The sequence below is a fragment of the Alnus glutinosa genome, chromosome 6, assembly GCF_958979055.1.
Source record: "Alnus glutinosa chromosome 6, dhAlnGlut1.1, whole genome shotgun sequence".
In the NCBI taxonomy this organism is placed as follows: domain Eukaryota; kingdom Viridiplantae; phylum Streptophyta; class Magnoliopsida; order Fagales; family Betulaceae; genus Alnus; species Alnus glutinosa.
The window spans coordinates 7,396,913-7,416,037 of NC_084891.1; the positions used below are offsets into that span (position 1 = coordinate 7,396,913).

The 19,125-nt window shown below is 36.6% G+C and overlaps 1 protein-coding gene and 2 non-coding genes across 3 annotated transcripts; 1 reads left to right on the top strand and 2 right to left on the bottom strand.

Annotated features, from left to right (window-relative positions):
- The first annotated feature begins 1,902 nt into the window (after positions 1-1,902).
- Positions 1,903-2,114, top strand: LOC133872139 (small nucleolar RNA U3). Its single transcript, XR_009900982.1, has one exon. It is a non-coding gene; the product is annotated as a small nucleolar RNA U3 (small nucleolar RNA).
- Positions 2,115-5,166: 3,052 nt separating this feature from the next.
- On the bottom strand, positions 5,167-5,327 carry LOC133872082 (U1 spliceosomal RNA). Its single transcript, XR_009900932.1, has one exon. It is a non-coding gene; the product is annotated as a U1 spliceosomal RNA (small nuclear RNA).
- Positions 5,328-8,711: 3,384 nt separating this feature from the next.
- LOC133870986 (probable plastid-lipid-associated protein 8, chloroplastic) lies at positions 8,712-11,756 on the bottom strand. Its single transcript, XM_062308308.1, has 4 exons — positions 11,467-11,756; positions 10,290-10,413; positions 9,485-9,664; positions 8,712-9,071 (listed from the first exon to the last, which is right to left on the bottom strand). Exons 1-4 carry the CDS (start codon positions 11,692-11,694, stop codon positions 8,881-8,883), a joined length of 723 nt encoding a protein of 240 aa, XP_062164292.1. The 5' UTR covers positions 11,695-11,756; the 3' UTR covers positions 8,712-8,880.
- Positions 11,757-19,125: the final 7,369 nt, after the last annotated feature.

Sequence of the window (19,125 nt, forward strand, 5' to 3'; positions counted from 1 at the left end):
TAATTCAATGCTATTATGTATTAATTCTTTAAGTAAATTCCCAGTGCTTTTAAATATTTTGAATAAGTTTGAGTGCTTTTTTTATTTTTTTATTTTTAATTTTAAAAGAGTATTTTAGTGTGACATATATGTTAAATAATTAGGAATGTTTTATATTGTTGTTGTTGTTGTTGTTTTTTTTTTTTTTTTTTTTTTTTTTTTAATAATAAAATGAAAAAGAAATAAATTAACAAGAAAGCCGCCTTGTGGCTCAATTGTGAAAGAGGTGTCTTTCTAGTGTTGTCCAAAAACATTGGATTTGACTAATGTGGCAACGACTGAAAGAGCAGAACTTGACACCCTTCAGCCATATGAGGTGGTTTTTGATAAAGTTAACTTAACTTTATTCTTTCACGGAAGACATTTTCTCAATGCTTATAAAACTTACAGCCTAGCCGCCTAGGTAAACATTAGTAATTTAGGACTCTTAACACGCCACGCCTCCTTGTCCAAACACGTGTACAACGAGATGGAATGCTCAATATTGTCCAAGGCCTTGAAACTCTGATATTATGATAAAATTCATTGAACTTTAATCTTTCACAAACGACACCTTAAGGAAAGAAGTTTGTTCAAGGCTTATAAAACCCACAACCTAGATATACATTGGTAATATGAGACTCTTAATAGTTTTGGCCCAAGATCGGCTAGAGGGAGGTTTGGCCACCCCCCATTTGCCAAAGTGGTGGCCCCAACTCTTTTTTTTTTTTTTTCTTGAATTTTTTAAACTAATGAATTTTTTCTTTTTTTTTTGATAATTTGGGGATGCTAATGTTATATTTAGTTTGGAGGACATTCCAAATTGAATAGTGGAAACTAAGAAAACAATATTTAAATGATTTATCTTTTCTCTCTCTTTTTCCAAACATTTAATTTAAAGAATATTTAAATAGTATAAGAAAATGATAAAAGAAGTTATTGTGGAGTTTATTTAAATAAAAAAACAAAAAATAGTTTAGTTCTTTACCTTAAAGAAATTTTTTAAGGAATCTACTGTTAGTATTCTAAACCTTTATAATCCAAAGTTATGCTGTAAATATCATAAAATGCGTTGTTGCTGTATGAAATGCGTTTAGAAAGCGTAAGAACATGAAAGAGAGGAGCCCTTGACTGGCACAGGACGAGACAGCCAATGGTGAGATGAGAATAAGGGTGAGAGGGAATGAATGAGTGAGTGAGTGAGTATGAGAGAGAGAGAGAGAGAGAGAGAGAGGAGACAATGCTATGGATATTGACCCCAGGGCGAATATCGACCCGATCGAAGTGCGTACTATTTAACATAATATTGTCAAACATTTAAAGAGTAATGCTATATACTATATTTGTATTTCATAATTATCTCACAAAAAAATGATTTTCAAATCTTATCAAATTTTCGGATTTTTTTTTTTTTTAACAATAACTGATCCAAGGGTTGGATGGAATTACTACATCATTTTTGTGACATAGTTGTGAAATAAAAAAGTAGTTTATAGCATTACTCATTCAAATATATTGATGATAAAGAGAAATATAAATATAAATATAAGTTGTTTTTTATTGCTGCCATTCATAAGATATTCTAGTTGGATATAAATGTGTTTATTTTAGTTTAGTATATGTTTAAGTATTCTGTACATCAAGAAGCAAGTCGAGCCTCAGAAAACACCTCGCAATTAATGCATGATTCTTGCTGGAGAACTTAAGCCCATGAAACAAATGTTTAGATGAGGAAATAGTCATCCGTCCCACATCGGTAACAAAGGAGGAGAAGGAGTAACATTAGGATAGCGCGTACGAGTCAAAGTGTCTTGATGCATCCCGCATCGGAAAATAATGAAATAGGAAAGCTGTTTATATACCTCGGTTGTCATACCAGAGGATACGACCTTACTTGAACAGGATCTGTTCTATAGGCTCGTACCTCTGTATCCTTGAGTTCTAAGGAGACAGGAACCTAAGTCTGGTTGACGAATTATGGCCGTGCGATCAGAGCGTGATTGACAGCGTCGTGGCCCCTTGGGCCATTAATGCAGTAGAGGATCGTTCTCAGCCATGATCGTGGCTGGGATGGTCGCACGACTGTCTGACAGACTTCCAACTGCTCTTTTTTCTTTTTTTGCATGTGTGTTGTTGAACCTAAACCACTTTGGAAAGTGAAGGGCTATTCGGAAATCCCTCTTCAAATGACTCTCATCGTTGATGAATACAGTAGGCTTTTTTCGTCATTGAAATTTACCTGGCTTCTCAAGTCTATTTAAGCACAAGAATTACCCCCTCAATCGGACAGCTTTTAAGGTTTCTCAAGAACCTCTCCATCACCATTTGTTAGTTTACTTCATTAAAATAAGTTTCCCAACATTTGAATATTTTCAACTTTTCCTTCTCTTCGGATTTTACCTAAAAAGATTTGAGAAATTCTGGTGCTTTATATAAGTAGGAAAAAAAATGCAAAATCAGTACACGTGGTTTACCTGATTTGTAATTAGCTCATTGTGATATCAAAATTAACTCGGAGGTTCTTGATGTATGCAAAAAATAAAATAAAATAAAATAAAATAAAAATATACTCTCTATAGTCAAATTTCGTCCATTAACTTAATATTTTATGTTAGTATGATACTGACTTAAATATGACATGTATCTTAATTTTGTTAGCTCTGACGCGTCACACTATCAGAATCTGTTAATTCCGTGAACATAATTTGATTGTGCATACCTCAAGGATATCTGAATTTGTTTTGATACCACATAAAACCAATTGAAAATTATGTAAACCATAGAGACTGTTTTTTCATTTTTTTTTCTCATAAATAACTAAATGTGTTTCACGGACTAAATACATTTACGATGAAATTTATGAAAATTATTGACCGGTTGTTTGTTATTATGTAAAACAAAAATGTAAAAAAAAAAAAAAAAAAAAAAAAAAAAAAGAAGAAAAGAAAAATGAAAATCCTGCCTAATTCACTAATTCGTGGGAAGAGACTGAACTCTTATTGTATTTGAAAAATGTTTCAAGAGGGATCCCCAAAATAGATGTTTGGCTTTTGGATTCCAATGGTGTCACCCAATGCAAAGGCACAAGCTCATTTCCGTGCGAATTCTGATTTTTTTTTTTTTTTTTAACCCCGACAATCTTGTGTTTCGGTTCGAATGATAACACTAATAACTTGTATTTTACTTCTATAAAACCGATTTTTTTTAATTAATTCGGATACACTTCTTTTCTCTTATGCTATCACACAATTTCTAGTTTAGTATAATTTTTAGTATTTACGATCTACACACTATAATCGGACAATAATGCAAAAGTTATACAGAGTACTCTTAAAGTCAATTAATGATAATGTAATCATATCGTATCAACTTATGTAACTTAAGTCACCAAAACAAAAGAACTTTAGATAAACCAAAACAATCAAATGGGGGTCGCCGATCAATTGTTTGTTTTCTATAATGTCTTCTACTTGTTTCCCATGAACTAAAAAATAAACAAATAAAAACCAAACAATTGAGAATTATTAAAAAAAAAAAAAAAATCTTAAAAAAAATAATTCACAAAAGAAGAGAAGCTTCAATATTACTGCAAAGCCTTAGACTACAGAATTATTATCATTATGCTTTGGTCCCTCTCGATAAAAATTTATGGTTTTGTCCCTAGCTATTCCCATACAGTTTTTGCACTATTTTCTTCTCACTTTAAATTTCTCATCTTCAGTCACAACACCATGACAAGATTATCGACATATTTGAGGGAATACATTTTGCATCAGAAATAACATTCTAAATTTGAAAGCTATTCACAATCAGCAGAACAACTCAGCAAATTTTCTCAGGAAGCACAAGGAAAATGAATTACTTGAAAAGATTTGTGAAACGATGACAATTTTATAGGAGAGTGGGAATTGGGAAGGCGTGAAAACGTCTACTCTATCAGTTGAGGCATCACCAACGATCGTTCTTTAAAGTTTAGCTAAATTTTAATTAAAAAATTTGTTTTTGTTATTATATCTAGCTACTTTTCACAAGCACCAAATATTTGTCCAAATATCAAGCTCTTTAACTAAATATTATTATTTTTTTATTGGTTTTAGTAGCTTGAAACTAACTCTATGAAAGAGTGATATTTTGCACAGCATTTTAGAACAGAAACACCAACAGCCAGAAGAACATGACAGAAATCAACAAGAAGTGCAATAAATAAGCACCACAAGAATGAAGAAACCAACAAAACAATCCAGCTACTGAGCTACAAGAAAGCCCAACAACAAAACAAACTCTCTCCTCCAACTAGAGTTCAGCAGCAATATGGAAAGAGCTTCATACTTTCAAACACAGCCCGCAAGTTCTTTTTTTGCCTTCAATTTCTCTAATAGGGATAAGATTAGGGTTAGATAGATTTAATAGTTGAGTTGGAATGGAAATCCAACTTATTAGGATTAGATTATTAAATATTAGGATTAGAACTTATTTGAATTTGAATATTCGAACTTTAGGTGTTGTCACTTTATGTATTATCTACTTGTATTTCTATTTAAAGACCATTTTGTTGTTAATGAAAGGTAGAGAATGAATTAGAAAAATTGTGGTCTTCTCCTACCCTAAATGAAGAATTGTGGTGTTCTTTTACCCTAAGTGAAGGATTGTTGTATCTCCTATCCGAAAGGAGCTATCAAATCCCATCTCCGGTCACTACCCAACCTTGGATACCTATCATTCTCTCTCCCGTTTTCTGGTCTGCAACTCTCGCTTTTTCTCCGTGCTCACTCTCAAATGAGGGAGAAATGAGAAATTGGTTGCTAAGATTTGGCTGATAAACACAACAAAACCGAGAAAAAAACTTAACAGCATATCTTTCCCTCAAATCCTTCATCGTTTTCTGCTTCATTTTCCTCAAATTTTCCATTTTGCCCCCCAAAATCAGTTCTTTTAGCCTCTCAGCACTCAAACGAAGACAACCCAGAAAGAAAATTCCAAAATAATAGAAGAAATCTGAAGAGATTTTTGGCCAAACTTGTGTTTTATAGAGTTAGAAGGATGTTCTGACCCAACATTGGCATTTTATCGAATTATTTGACTGCAACCTAAACAGAAGCAACTTCTTCCAACGCGTAGAAGCACATAAAATTTCACATTGTTTTGGAACGAGGGCCGCGCGAACGCAGGCCCCCACTACCACAAATTATGACGTAGGCTCTGCCACGTTGGACAGACCTTAGGGCAGCACCCCTCCAGAGTGCAATGGAGGTCACTGACCTAGGCCATGGGCCGTCTTGACCACCCATAGACCCCGTCCAGGTAAGTATGTCTAACAATTTTCTTATCTTGCTTTATGTACAAGAGCCTCCGCATTAAACCTTTCACTCGCTTCCGGTATGGGACTCGCGTCTGCTCTAAACAATTTGCGTTCTAGTTGTGAAGCCCACGCGTTTATTGAATAGATTGGTTGGGTTTGATAACTGCTTTGATTAATGCAACAAAAGTGCCAATAAATATTATAAGAAATGTCAAAAGTTAAAAAGAGGTTGAATTTATCATTGAATATAAGAATATCAAACATTAAAAGAGGTTCAATTTATCATTGTACGTGGCAGCTTAAATTAGAGCGATTTCTTGTTCATAGTCATGATGAGAATTTTTTTGTTTTTTTTTTTTATGAATTAATACTTTTATAACCAAGTACAACCAAACACAATCACTACAATAAACACTAGATACACCCCATACAAACCGGGAACAACACAAGAACACAACAAGAGCTTACAACTCAAGCAAACAAAACAGCAAGAGAAAGCTCAAAAACCCCCCAACAACTCAAAACACCTAACAGATTTAATGGTTTGTTTGGGTATTGAATTTTTAGAATTAGAATTGAATTCTAATTCTATTTACAAATATCGAGGTAAAAAATTGTGTTTGGGTGTTGAATTTTGAGATTGAAAAATATTATATTTTAATGGTAAGAAATGATTGGAAGTTTAAAAAGTTGTGTATAATGATTGGTATTTTGAAAAGTTGTGTGAAATAATAATTTAAATAATAATAATTTATTATATATTGATTATTTAATTAAAAAAAATAAATAATTTTTTTTTTAAAAAAAATAATTGAAATCAAAATTAAAAATTAAAAAAATAAAATAAAAAATGAAGGAAGGGGTGGCTGCGCGCCACCCCCAGTACTCGGGGAGGCCGCGCAGCCTCACCCGCAGCCACCCCTCTGTTTTTTTTTTTTAATTTCTTTTGTTTTTTTTTTATTTAAATTATTAATATTTTATTATTTAAATGTGGGACTCACGCGTTTTTTTAGTCAACTTTTCCTGAGTGTGGGTCCCACCATTAATCTGAAAGACAGCCTTGAGTGGACTCAAAATTCGGGTTTTTATGCGGGTGGGTGGGTTTTAGAAAAAACCTTGCCAAACACATAATCTCCACATATCTACAAGCCTAACAGAAATAGACGATTTTTTAAACCTTCTGTTGTACATAGCTCGAGCCCTAACCTCCCATTTGATACGGGCAACCAAGACCTCTTCCGACAAAGGAATATTACCAAAACAAATATCATTCCGCAACCACCACATATGATACACAGCAAAAGCTAAACAAAGTTTGCAAACAATAATCTGCAGATTCTTCCTTTTCAACTTGCAGCTCTAATCAACAAGATCATCCCAATTAATACTCACATTAGATATCAAACACGCCTCCATCAAATTCATCTAGATCCGACGGTAGAAACTACACTGGGAAAAAAAGGTGCTCAAGAGAAATGATCCCTATACTCATTTCTCACAACAGCCCCACAACAAGCTGACGTGGCGGGTAATATTTTATTATTTTTTACAAAAAGAAAACAAAACAAAACAAAAAAAATAAAAAAATATTACCCGCCACGTCAGCTTGTTGTGGGGTTGTTGTGAGAAATGAGTGTATGGATCATTTCTCATTCTAAAAACAAGCCATAACAAAAAAGCATGACGAGGTATAGCCTGTGGAAACCACACAACATGCAACCATGAAACCTTAGGAGAGTGATCTCTAAGTAAGTTCCAAGTATCAGCACAAGAGTAAACCCCACTCTTAGATTTCCATATAGGCACATGCAAATCAACATCTCCAAATTCAATATCCGGTAGCATACTTTGTATAGCTATTAAGTGATCAGAACGAGTAGGGGGCTAGACCCAATTACCATTCTGCAAAATAGAAGACACTCTAGCATCAAGGCCAATACCGAAGTCATAAACGATTCGGAACCCATAGGAATCAATCAATCTTCCATCCGAGTGCCAATCATCAAACTAAAGCGAAATATCCTGTCCATTCCCAACTTTAAAACTTAGAAAATTCCTATTCACATCTCGGAGCTTGAGTAGTTTTTTCCAACTCCAAGAACAACTCTTTGGAGTTGGAATATGCCATAAACTCTTCCTTTTAAGCCAATTAGTTTCTAACCAAGCAACCCAAAGTGAACCTGATTGTGCAAACAAACTCAACCTGATTGTGCAAACCGACTCCATATGTGACTGAGCATAGCAATATATACACAATATATAAACATTGGTTACTCTTACATGATGAGATGCTTGACAATCAATTCTCCAAAAACCAATATATAGTTTATTGCATCTTGGATAAAGAGTGTAAGAACATCCGCAATAGATCCTTAAAATAGCCCTGCGTTTAAATTTTGAAGAACCACACCTTAAAATCATCCTCCATCTGATTTTTCCTCATCATTCATTTTAAAGGATATGTTACAATGATCATCATTTTTCTCCTATTTTATTCATTTTTCTTTCCAAACTCTACTTCTCTCTTTAATTATTGTTTTTTTTTTTAAATAAAAAAAAAAAAACCCTAAAAGAAAGAATAAGAGAATAAAAAATGAGTCATTTTCCAAAAAAAGAATGAGATGTAGAGTGTTTTTTAAAAGTGTTTCTTCAAAATAGAAAAAAGTAAGGTTTTTCTCCAAAATTTAAAGGAATTTTGAAAGAATCCATTGTACATGCTCTAAGGACCAGGACCAGAAAGAGGAGTTGAACCCTTTGTACAAAATTGCCACATTAGGAGGGCAAAGAGGAAATATTGTGGATATCGAACTGGGTCTGATATTATTAACACATTATAGGACAAAATATTCCTCCAATTTAAAATTTAGGTTTGAAGAATTTCTTCAAATGCAATCTATTAAACTTGTGTTCAAAATGCACGTGATTCTCACATATATTTTTAATAGAGCGAGTAATTTTCACCTGCATTTTAAACACATACGTTTAATAGATTGTGTTAGAGAAAATTCTTCCTATCTAATTTGAAAGAAAACCATGTCATTGTTTTGCATAATTCAGTTGTATATTACCCACTTCACCTTGTTTTGCAGCCCCCCCTCTTTTTATGAATACATAGACATTTTATCAAATATCTTCACTGCAAGCAAAACAGAAGCAACTTCTTCCCAAGCAAGAACCAAAAATAGACAACCACAAAAGGATTTGCTACTGTTTTTGCAGTGGCTTAATTACCTATCGATAAATATCCCTGGGATAAAAAGCTTGGAAAATCAATCGAATGCAATCCATTTTCTTTTTTTGGGGGAAGATGTACAGAGTTTCATCCAAAGTATATTAACATCACTACATGAGGTGCTGTCATAATTATCAAAACAGACCCTGCAAAGAAGCTTGCTTATGGTGCAAAACCACTGATATTACATATATTAACATCATTACATGAGGTGCCGTCATAATTATCATAACAGACCCTGCAAAGAAGCTTGCTTATGGTGCAAAACCACTGATATTACATTAGGTAGTGAAGGAGAAAAATGTTCCCCGTGACAAACATTTCATACAGTTTAATTGAGTCTTTGAAAAACAAATAGAGAACCTCTCGAGCCCTTCCCCAACCTTATCTTGTCATCTACGTATGTGATTTGGAGTTTGACCTCACTCTGACCACCATATCTGAAATCCAATGCTCCTACCTTCAGTTCAGGTGCCTCAAATACAACTTGTATCCATTTATCATCCAGAGCCTTCAGTGTTCCTGTTCATGTACATGTGAAGATACAAAGCAAAACTATTGGCATTGAAAAGATGAAATAACAGTAGATAGAAAATACCAACAAATTAAATAACTTGCAGGTCAAGCCATAGAATACTCATGAAATGATAAGGTTTTAATTTCATTACAAAGAAGATATGTATAATGGTACGATTAGGGCTTTTTTTTTTTTTTTTTTTTTTCTTTTTAAGATGTGGAACCCTTCAAGGCAATGCCACTTTGTGACCCAAGAAGTAAACCCCAGGACACGACCATCCACGAAAGAATTGTGTATTAGTTGAGCGAGGACTCGAACAGCCAATCTCGTGGTATTAACCAAATCGAGCTGACTTTCACAGGCAGTACAAACGAATATGACTTTTCCCTTTCATACAATAAAATTGCTGATGGCATACCTTTCAAAGAGACCTCTCCATCCAGAAACCCAAAAGCAGAAAAGGAGACCTTGTTCCTAACAATGTCGGGAGCTTCAACAACCTGTATCATTTCCTTTGTTCTGAAAACAAGGCGGCCCAATGCACTCCGGTAGCCACCCCCAGGTGATGTTGGATTTGAACAGTACACCACATCCCACTCTGAAAAGCACTTCTATTGTCAGCCCATGATACAATCAACAATAAAAACCAACTTAGAAGCAGCAAGGAGCAAAGAACAACTCCCAAATAGATGACTGTCACAGGGAGGCTCTCCTGTAAGCCATTGGCATAAACTATGGGACTACGATTCAGTACAAAAAAAAATTAAGCATGTAATTTGCTATCTCCAGGCACCAATGGTGGATTTATTGTAAACATTAAGTAAAACAGAACATCTATGGCCGGGATCCAAACTTCTTGTTTAGGAAGCATTGTACGTATCTCATGCACCTTGTGGATATATGAAGACATAAAACATAATGAAACATGATAAATTGTTTTTTGATTGGTAAGTTATAGAAGCATCCAGTGGCTCTTGAACCTAAAATCTCAACTTCCAACCTACTCTTTTGCCAAGAGAAGGAGGTACCATTTAAGCTAAAGCTCATTGGCATTAAACAAGATAAATTGTTTCACGATGTTGGCAAGGTTATTTTCAAATTTATTCTTTCAACTAATCGACTTTATTCAACAAAAGAAAGAAAGAGAATATGTGAAGAACTAGATTGGTGCATGGAAGTTATCAGAATCAATCAGGAAGCTTGAGCAGAATTATGGGTTTTACCTCCAAATATAAGAGGGCATTTGACAGGCTCATTAACACAATATTTCTGCAATTCTTCAGCCACTGCAGCTACCTCTTTGTGTTCTTCTTTTTTTAGCGAAACTCCTCTATCTGTTTGTATTACCTGATCCAGAGATATAACTCAGTTTCCCAATCAACCAATCCATATATTCTAACACAGTATACTCGAGATGTGGCATAAGGGCTAAAAAAATGCCTATTGGGTGCAATTTAGGTGAATGCCTTCCTTTAGTGATGAGCAAATACAAATTCAATATATGAAAGAAATGCGAAAAAAAGAAAGAAAGATTATATTGTTAATCAGATCCATCAGGCCATGGATTTTTGTTGAGGAAGATAACTTAGAATTCAAATTCAACCATGTTTTTCAATAACAATAAAAGTGTTATTGGTAGCCAACAGGTCAAAACATGTTAAAAGGCCGAACTCTTAAAATATCCTGTCAAACAACTTCTCCAATATGCGGTTTAAATATTGTTGGACAGGAATTGAAATTCCTACAAATCAGTCTAATAAAGTGACATATGTCCCTAAAACATGTGCAAACCTATTAATGTTAATAAAAAAAAGCATGTAATAAGCACGTGCTAAAGGCTCTCCAATATTGTTAGAATATTTTTCATATGTATTTTCTCATCTTTATAAAGATTTTGCTTTAGAAAAACTGGGTTGAGAAAGCAACCTTTCTCTGGCAAAAAAAAGAAGTGGTTGTTGGTACAAGGGAAACACAGGCAGCAGCACGCTGGGATGGGCATCAATTGATCTGTGGGTGTGGGCGCGACCAGCACTCAATCGAGGCAGATTTTTCTGAATATAGTTGGCTACCCAACCATGGTGGTCAGGGTGCGTGCCTAATGACTTCAAAGGAGAGCAAACCAATGACACCATATTTCACCCCACCTGTGCCCGCCCAATACCTCCAGCCACGTTAATATCCCACTTGGTTACAAGCTCGCGTTACCAAGCTCAACGATACTTAGGCTAAATGCAATGACTTATAAATAAAAAAGAATTCCTTGCATTTTTCCCATGTGGGACAATAACGAACACTGCTTGACCGTATTCAGAAACTTTCTAAGTAACAAAAACGTCATACATATGAAATTTTCTAAGGCAAAAATCACAGCGCAATTAAAGATAATGGAAATGGACGCACCTTGGAGAGGATAGACGCAACAAGGTCAGAGGGACCGGTTCGCACCTCTGGGTTGGAGACCGAAACCGAGGCCGAAATTCTCAATGTCTTGCGCTGGCGCTGGCGATAAGGAAGTGAAACTATGAGAGGTGAATTGGAGGGAAGCGAGCAAGAGTTTAGAAGATTGGGTTTAGAATTCTCGGCGCCTCTGAATGAGGGTGTTGATAGAGCTGAAGAATGCGCAGCCATGGAGTCGGAAGCGCACTCAGAAGTCAGAACCTTTTGTTTTGTTTTAGAGATTATTGCTTATTGCTGTTTGTAGACGAGGCTTTCAGGCAACTTGTTGGATGAATATCAACAGTAGGACCCACGTGCCATTGATGTACCGGTCTATATGCTGCCACGTCGACAATCTGATTTTCTGCCTTATCTTAAGTGGAACAGTGTTTATATTATTTATGATATTAGCCAAATGGCCCAAATGACAAATGTGATGCGTGGGAAATGAGAGTTTATCGAAGGGTGTTAGGTTCATGGAAATAAGTGTGACTGTGATACGTGGAAGGAAAAATATAAATTTATTTTTTGAAAATTCGTGTGATTTTTATTTAGGACAACAAATGTATGATAAATCTTTAAATAAACTCGCGATTTAAAATCTGTTCATTCATTTTTTAATTTTTAAAATTGACCTGTTGAAAGTTTACTTATTTGAAATGGATCCTTTCGTGAATGTTCCACCCAATTTTTCTGTAAACCGTTAATGTCACGTGAGCATTTTGCAAAGAAGAGGCGGGAAATCACAACCTGTATATCGAGAGGAGACATGCACTACAAGGTACGTTTATTCTTTCCCTTGGCTTATATATTAAGGCAACCCATGCTGACACACTTGACAAACCCTATTGATCTTGGTTTTTTTGCATATCTCTTCCACACGACGCTTAATTTGTGTTCATTGTATCAATAGTTTATTTTATTAAAATGTGAATCATTTATGAAATTTCATCTATTCTCAGTGAAACTGGAGAATTTTTCTAAGGTAGCTAATTGTATGATTCAAAGCTGGAAAGTTATCAACAATTACTCTAAATATTGTTTAGGGAAGATATGGATATGCTGGGATCCAGGTGGAGTTCGGATTAATGTTGTCAATGTTCATGCTCAAGTTATAACTTGTAGTGTGACATTTCCAGATTCTAGTGGTTCTTGGATGATCTCAGCAGTTTATGGAGCTACTCATGGGCCTGATAGAAGAAGTCTTTTTAAGGAATTAAATGAGGTAAAGGTTGCTATGGGCAGGAAACCTTGGTTGATCACCGGAGATTTCAATGTTATTAGGTTTCTGAATGAGAAATGGGGTAAGGAGGGTTTTTCCTGCTATGAAAAAGAATTTGTTGATTGTATCCAGAATTTAGAAGTTGATGATATTGCCTACACCGGATGCTTTCATACTTGGACAAACAAGCAGATCGGAGCTGATTTTGTTTCCAAAAAATTGGATAGGGTGTTGGCTAATGGTGACTGGTTGGCTTCTTTTAGCAACACGGCTGTGGAGTTTCTTGAAAGGTGGGTTTCTGACCATTCATCTGCTCTTGTGACTGTTGCTAAGCAGATTAGCTATGGCCCTAAGCCTTTCAAATATTTTAACTTTTGGTTTGACCATAAGAACTTTCTGCAATGGGTTGAAGATGGCTGGAGGACTGAGGTAGATGGGTTTTCCATGTTTAGGTTTCACTCAAAACTGAAGTCTACCAAAACTGTCTTGAAAGTAAAAAATAGAAAGTGTTTTGGAGGATTGTGGCTAAAGGTAAAGCAGGCTAGGGATAATTTAGAGTCAGCCCAAGCAGATTTTATTGCTTCCTGGGGAAGTGCAAATTGTCAGGTGAAGGAGAGGGAATGCCTTCATCTTTTGACTTCTCTTTTATTTGCTGAAGAAAATTTCCTCAAACAAAAGTCTAGAGTGAAATGGCTTAACCTTGGGGATGGCAACACCTCATTCTTTCATAATTTTGTTACGGCTCGGAATTCTTCCAACCTAATCAAGATGGTTAAGGATGAGCATGACCATAGTTATCATGAGTTTCGTGAGATTAAATGGTTGGCTGTTTCTTTCTATAAGAACTTGTTAGGCCATTCTTCCCATGATTTCACTCCAGAGAAGGCTGAGAGGGTTGCGAATCTCATCAAAAAGAAATTTTCAGCTGGCTGTGTTGCTAAAATGGAAGCTCCTGTCACTAGAGTTGAGATTAAGAATGTTGTGTTTTCTATGAATCCAAGTAAGGCTCCAGGGCCAGATGGTTTTTCTACAGAGTTTTTTCAGAAGGCCTAGGCTGTAGTTGGAGATGATCTTTATGATGTTATTCTGGAATTTTTCACCTTTGGGAAGTTATTGAAGGAAACGAATGCTACTATACTCACTCTTATCCCTAAAAAGAAAAATGCTTCTTATATGAGTGAATACAGGCCCATTGCTTGCTGCAATGTAGTGTATAAATGTATCACCAAAATCCTTGCTAATAGAATGATCCAAGGGTTGGATGAAGTGATTAGTTCCAATCAAGGAGCCTTTATCCCTAAAAGGGGCATTGCAGAAAATATCCTCTTAGCCCAAGAGGTTGTATGTGATTATCATAAGACTAAAGGTGCTCCTAGATGTACACTCAAAGTAGACTTGATGAAGGCTTATGACTCTCTGGATTGGGAGTATGTGCTGCACTACCTTAAGTGTTTTGGTGCCCCCGGTAAATTCATTTCTTGGGTTAGTGCTTTTATAACTAGTCCCAGTTTTACTATTGCTTTGAGTGGCACTTTGGTTGGGTTTTTTCAAGGGAAGAAGGGGCTAAGACAAAGGGATCCCATTTCCCCTTATCTTTTTGTTCTAGCCATGGAAAGTTTGACTCTTTTGATGGAGGAAGCTATTGCATCTCCTCATTTTGGTTACCATCCGAAATGTGCTGCTGTCAATTTAACTCATCTGTGTTTTACATATGACTTATTGGTTTTTTCAGTAGCATATGCCTCCTCTGTGACCACCATTATTGGAGCCCTTGCTGAGTTTGAGCATCTTACGGGGTTTGAAGGCTAATCCTTCCAAAAGTTCCATTTTTCTTGCTGTAGTTGCTCAGGAAGTGAAGCAGAATATCTTAAACATTCTGCACATGCAGGAAGTGAAGCAGAAAAGTTCCATTTTTCTTGCTGGAGTTCCCCTCATCACCAAAAGACTTACTTCTATTGAGTGTGAGGTATTGGTGAACAAGATTACTGTCCGGGTAAACTCTTGGCTTGTCAAAAAGCTTACTTTTGTTGGGCGGCTTCAACTGATTTCTTCTGTCCTCCTCAGCATGCAGGTTTTTTGGGCTAAAGTCTTTATCTTGCCTAAAAAGTGATCCAGTTGATTGAGCAGAAACTCAACTGGTTTCTTTGGAGTGGAAGGGACACTAAAGCGCATGCTAAGGTGGCTCGGAGTAAGCTTTGTGTTTCAAAACAGAAAGGAGGTCTTGGGATCAAAAGAATTGAAGTATGGAATAAAGCCTCTATGCTCAATCATATCTGGAACTTATTCACTAAGGCTGGATCCTTATGGGTTGCTTGGATTAATGCAAATAGGCTTAATGGTAGATGTTTGTGGGAAATCTCTATCCCGAACTCTTGTTCATGGAGTTGGTAAAAAATCCTAAAGCTTCGTGATATAGCCAAGCGTTATATTAGCTTTAAAGTTGGCAATGGAATTAGGGTGTTTTTATGGTTTGATCACTAGCACCCTGCAGGGTATCTTTTGAAAAAGTTTGGCCACCGTATTGTTCATGATTCTAGCTTCCATTTATGGTCTAAACTTGAAGTTGCCATAAAAAATGGAGAGTGGAGTTGGCCTCCTACACGTTCTGACGCTTTGGTTGAAATTCAAAGTAAACTCTTTGAGGTTGAACTTGGGGATATTGATTCAGCTGTTTGGAATGCTAAACATGGACAATATACATGTGCTGATGCTTGGGACAAGTTAAGAGAGGTGTGCCCAACTGTAGGATGGTGGAAATTGGTCTGGTTTCCATCCTGTATCCCTAAGCATTCCTTTTTTCTGTAGCTTGTCTTCCGGAATGCATTGATCACTAAGGAAAAAATGTGTGGATGGGGTTACATTGGAAGCACTTTGTGTTTATTTTGTCGTGGTGCCCAAGAGACCCGAGAACACATTTTCTTTAGGTGTAGCTTCAGTAGTCGAATCTGGTCTAATATCATGGCCAGGTGTTCCATTTCAAATGCTCCTTTGGATTGGGATGCTATTGAAGATTGGGGATTGAAGGATTTAAAGGGCAAAGGTATTAAAGCAAACTTGGGGAGGCTATGTTTGGGTTCTACTGTGTATAATCTTTGGAAACAGAGGAATGCTCTTCTGCATAACTCTTCACCCAAAATAGTAGAAGCTCTTATGGATTGTATTAGATGGGAAGTTCGTTCTAGGCTAGTGGCTAATGGGCAATTCAAGCATCTCAACCATAGCTTAGTCTTTCGTTGGAATCTACACTCCTCTATTGGTTTGGTTTGAGTTTGTAAATAGTGTTTGGTTTTTTGTTGTTTTATGCTTTTGTTGACACTGTGACAGGTTTGTGGTGTTCTGTTTGTGCTTCTTCAGGCTGCTCTGTTGTAAGTCTTGTGGCTTTGAGCGGGTGTCTTATTCCTCTTGTTCTTGAGGGGTGTTTTCGTTGGTTTTCTTAGGCTTGTATTTCTGGCCTCTATTTGTTTTCTTTGTTTAGAGATTGTGTTCTAGTTTGTTTTCTTTCTGGAGTGTAAACTGAGAGTTGTTCAATGAAATATTTTATTCATCGGGAAAAAAAATAATAATAAAAAGAACATCATTATTGAAATTATTACTATAAGAGTAATGCTATTTAGTAAAATGTTATACAATAATCATACGACTGAGATGACATGTCAGTGACAATCAGCTATTAACGCTTTATTTTTTTACAAATGTTAATTCAATTATTAATTTTCACTGTCACATTATCAAGTTGTATGACAGTTGTACACTAATCTACTAAATCATTAGTCTTATCATAAAGCTGCTTTCATTTTGAGCAAGGATGAGGCCTTTTTATTTTATTTTTTAATCTTATATCTTTTGCTAACCAACAAATGGAAGCACCAGTAGTTCCCTAAATTAAACTAAAAACATTTGCAATGCTATAAAAAGAGCCAAAAAAAAAAAAAAAAAAAAGAAAAGAAGATAAAGTGCAAAGGGTAAAAATGGGTAGATCATGTCAAATTCAATCATAGTTTTTTTTAATCAATATATAGACATTTTTTTCTCATAAATTCATAGATGTGAATAGATAATTCTTTTTAAAATAAAACAATATTAATATGTTGAATAATTAGTTTTTTAAAAAAATTGTCTATTCACAGCTACTAATTATGAGATTAAAAAAATTGATGCCAAACATTGATTTAGACTATAATCCCACGCATTTGCATAGGTGCAAAAACACTATTTTAAAACATCAAACCTTATACATTAAATTATAATATCCATGAAATTTGGCAACAATCAATTCCGCAATAATTCTTTCTTTTTTACCCCTAATAAAAGTAATAACATTAAAGCGGGCCGGGTCGGGCCTGTCCGAGCCCTTAAAAGCATCATCGAACGCTCCATTCACTCATTTGGCAATACTGTGTGTTTGGCGCTCTTTCTCTTGCTCTGGCTTTGGCTCTTTCGCTCTCGCTGTCTCACACAAATCGGTGAAATTGATCTCGGGCAGTGATTTGATCTGATTTTGCATCTCTCTCTGCGTCTCAGGTATGCCTGCCCACCGATAAATTTATCTGGAATTTATTTGCTTAGGATTTTCTATAAAAAAATTTCAGATCAAGGGTGTGATCAGAGTTAGGAAATTAAACCCAGATCTTGAGATTCCGAAGGATTTAGGGTTCCATTTCTTCGAGAATACCCGAGCCCCACTCTTGTCCTCCATTAGTGGGTCATCGATTCAACTTCAACATATTTATTTTGTTTTTTTTTTTTGGACAACTTCACAAAATAGTATCGAACTATACCGCGTTTTGACAGAAGGGTACTGAATTATCATTTCTCTCGAAGCCGAGGTTTTAACTATCAAAATGAGTCCCAAAAGGGCATTCCGTCTGGTTTCGGTGTTAAATCCTCACGAAAGTGGAGTCACGTGACTTTTTTAATGCCATTTGTCCATTTTGCCCCTCACTTTAATGCATGTAAACACAACTCCTCAAGTTGGACCCACTCTCCACTCACACATGCAAATTGTAGTCGTCATCATCAACTCGGAGAGAAGCTCTGAACGGTCCTTTGAGGAGTGGAAGAACCGACATGCATGACGACGTTAGAGAGATGAACCGGCCAGGAGGAGACCGGCAAACGAAACTGGTTTAGTGAACGGAAAATGCCGCGTGGTGTCGATGACAAGCTGCACGCTCCTCTGGAAGGAGCTCTCGGGCCACTTCTTGTCCTTGGAGCAAAACATCCTGAAGAATTCCAAGGCCCTCAGGAACAAAATCCAGACCCTAGACCACCAGACCAAGGCCTCCCTCAACGATCTCAAGAAGCGCAAGGTCACCATCCAAGGCAGCGTCGAGATCGTACTGGAGAAAGTGGAGGCGAAAACGGAGGCTGCACTCACGGCTCTCCGTAGGGCATCCCAAGAGGATGAGAACGGAGAGGTCGACAACGGCGAGGGCTTACTTCTAAGTCTGAAGTCATTTTGCTTGAAAATGGACGCTCTTGGGTTTTGGAGGTTCATCACTGGGAAGAAGAAAGAGTTAGACGCGTTGACGGCTTAGATGCCTCTAGCTCTGGCTGAGTGCGTGGATCCGCTAAGGTTCGTGCTGGAATCGATATTGGAGGTGTTTCTGGTGGGCAAGAGTGGAGAAGAGCGATAGAGTGAATGATTTAGGCTGGGCCTGCGTTCTGGTGCTGAAGTTGCTGATACCGGTGGTGGTGGATCCGATGATTGGGAAGTCGAGGCTGCTGGTGACGCCGAGAGTGAAGGACCGAACCAAGGAAATAGCTGAGACGTGGAAGGCGAGCCTGGAGGAGCGCCGTGGGATCCAGAACATGAAGACAGGCCTTCAAGCTTGTTAGAGGTCTCCTAGTCAATCTCACAGCCAAATCCAAAATACCTCTTACAAGAAACATTGTAAATCTTCTTCTTCCCTGAATGCGAAGCCCATGCCTCTGATTAAGTGGCTTTTTCATGAGCCGAACCCCATTGGCTTAAACACTCTGTTTTGTGAAGCTAAAACAGGGGAAATTGTTTCATGAGTCAAGTGACTTCCACTTTGCATGTGACCCACTCAAACAGTTTCCTGTAAGAATACATGAACTTCAAATTTCAGATCAAAGCTAATTAAAAAGTCATTCAATGTGATATTACTGGTAATCCTCACTAGATGTGGCTTCCAAATTCTGAGTTTCCAATTTAACATGGTTTGTACCCCAAGAAGCCCTTTTGGTTGGAGCTCTCCAAATTCCGCCACGTCTTTTACTTTTCCCTTTCCATATATAAACAGCTAGCGTAGCACCCCCTCGCTCTTCACAAGTGAGAATCACAGAGCATGCTACAAACCTACAACGCTCAAGCTCAACACCGAAATATCAGCGTTCTTCCACTTACTGAAACCTCTAAAACAAAAAAGAGAGAGAAA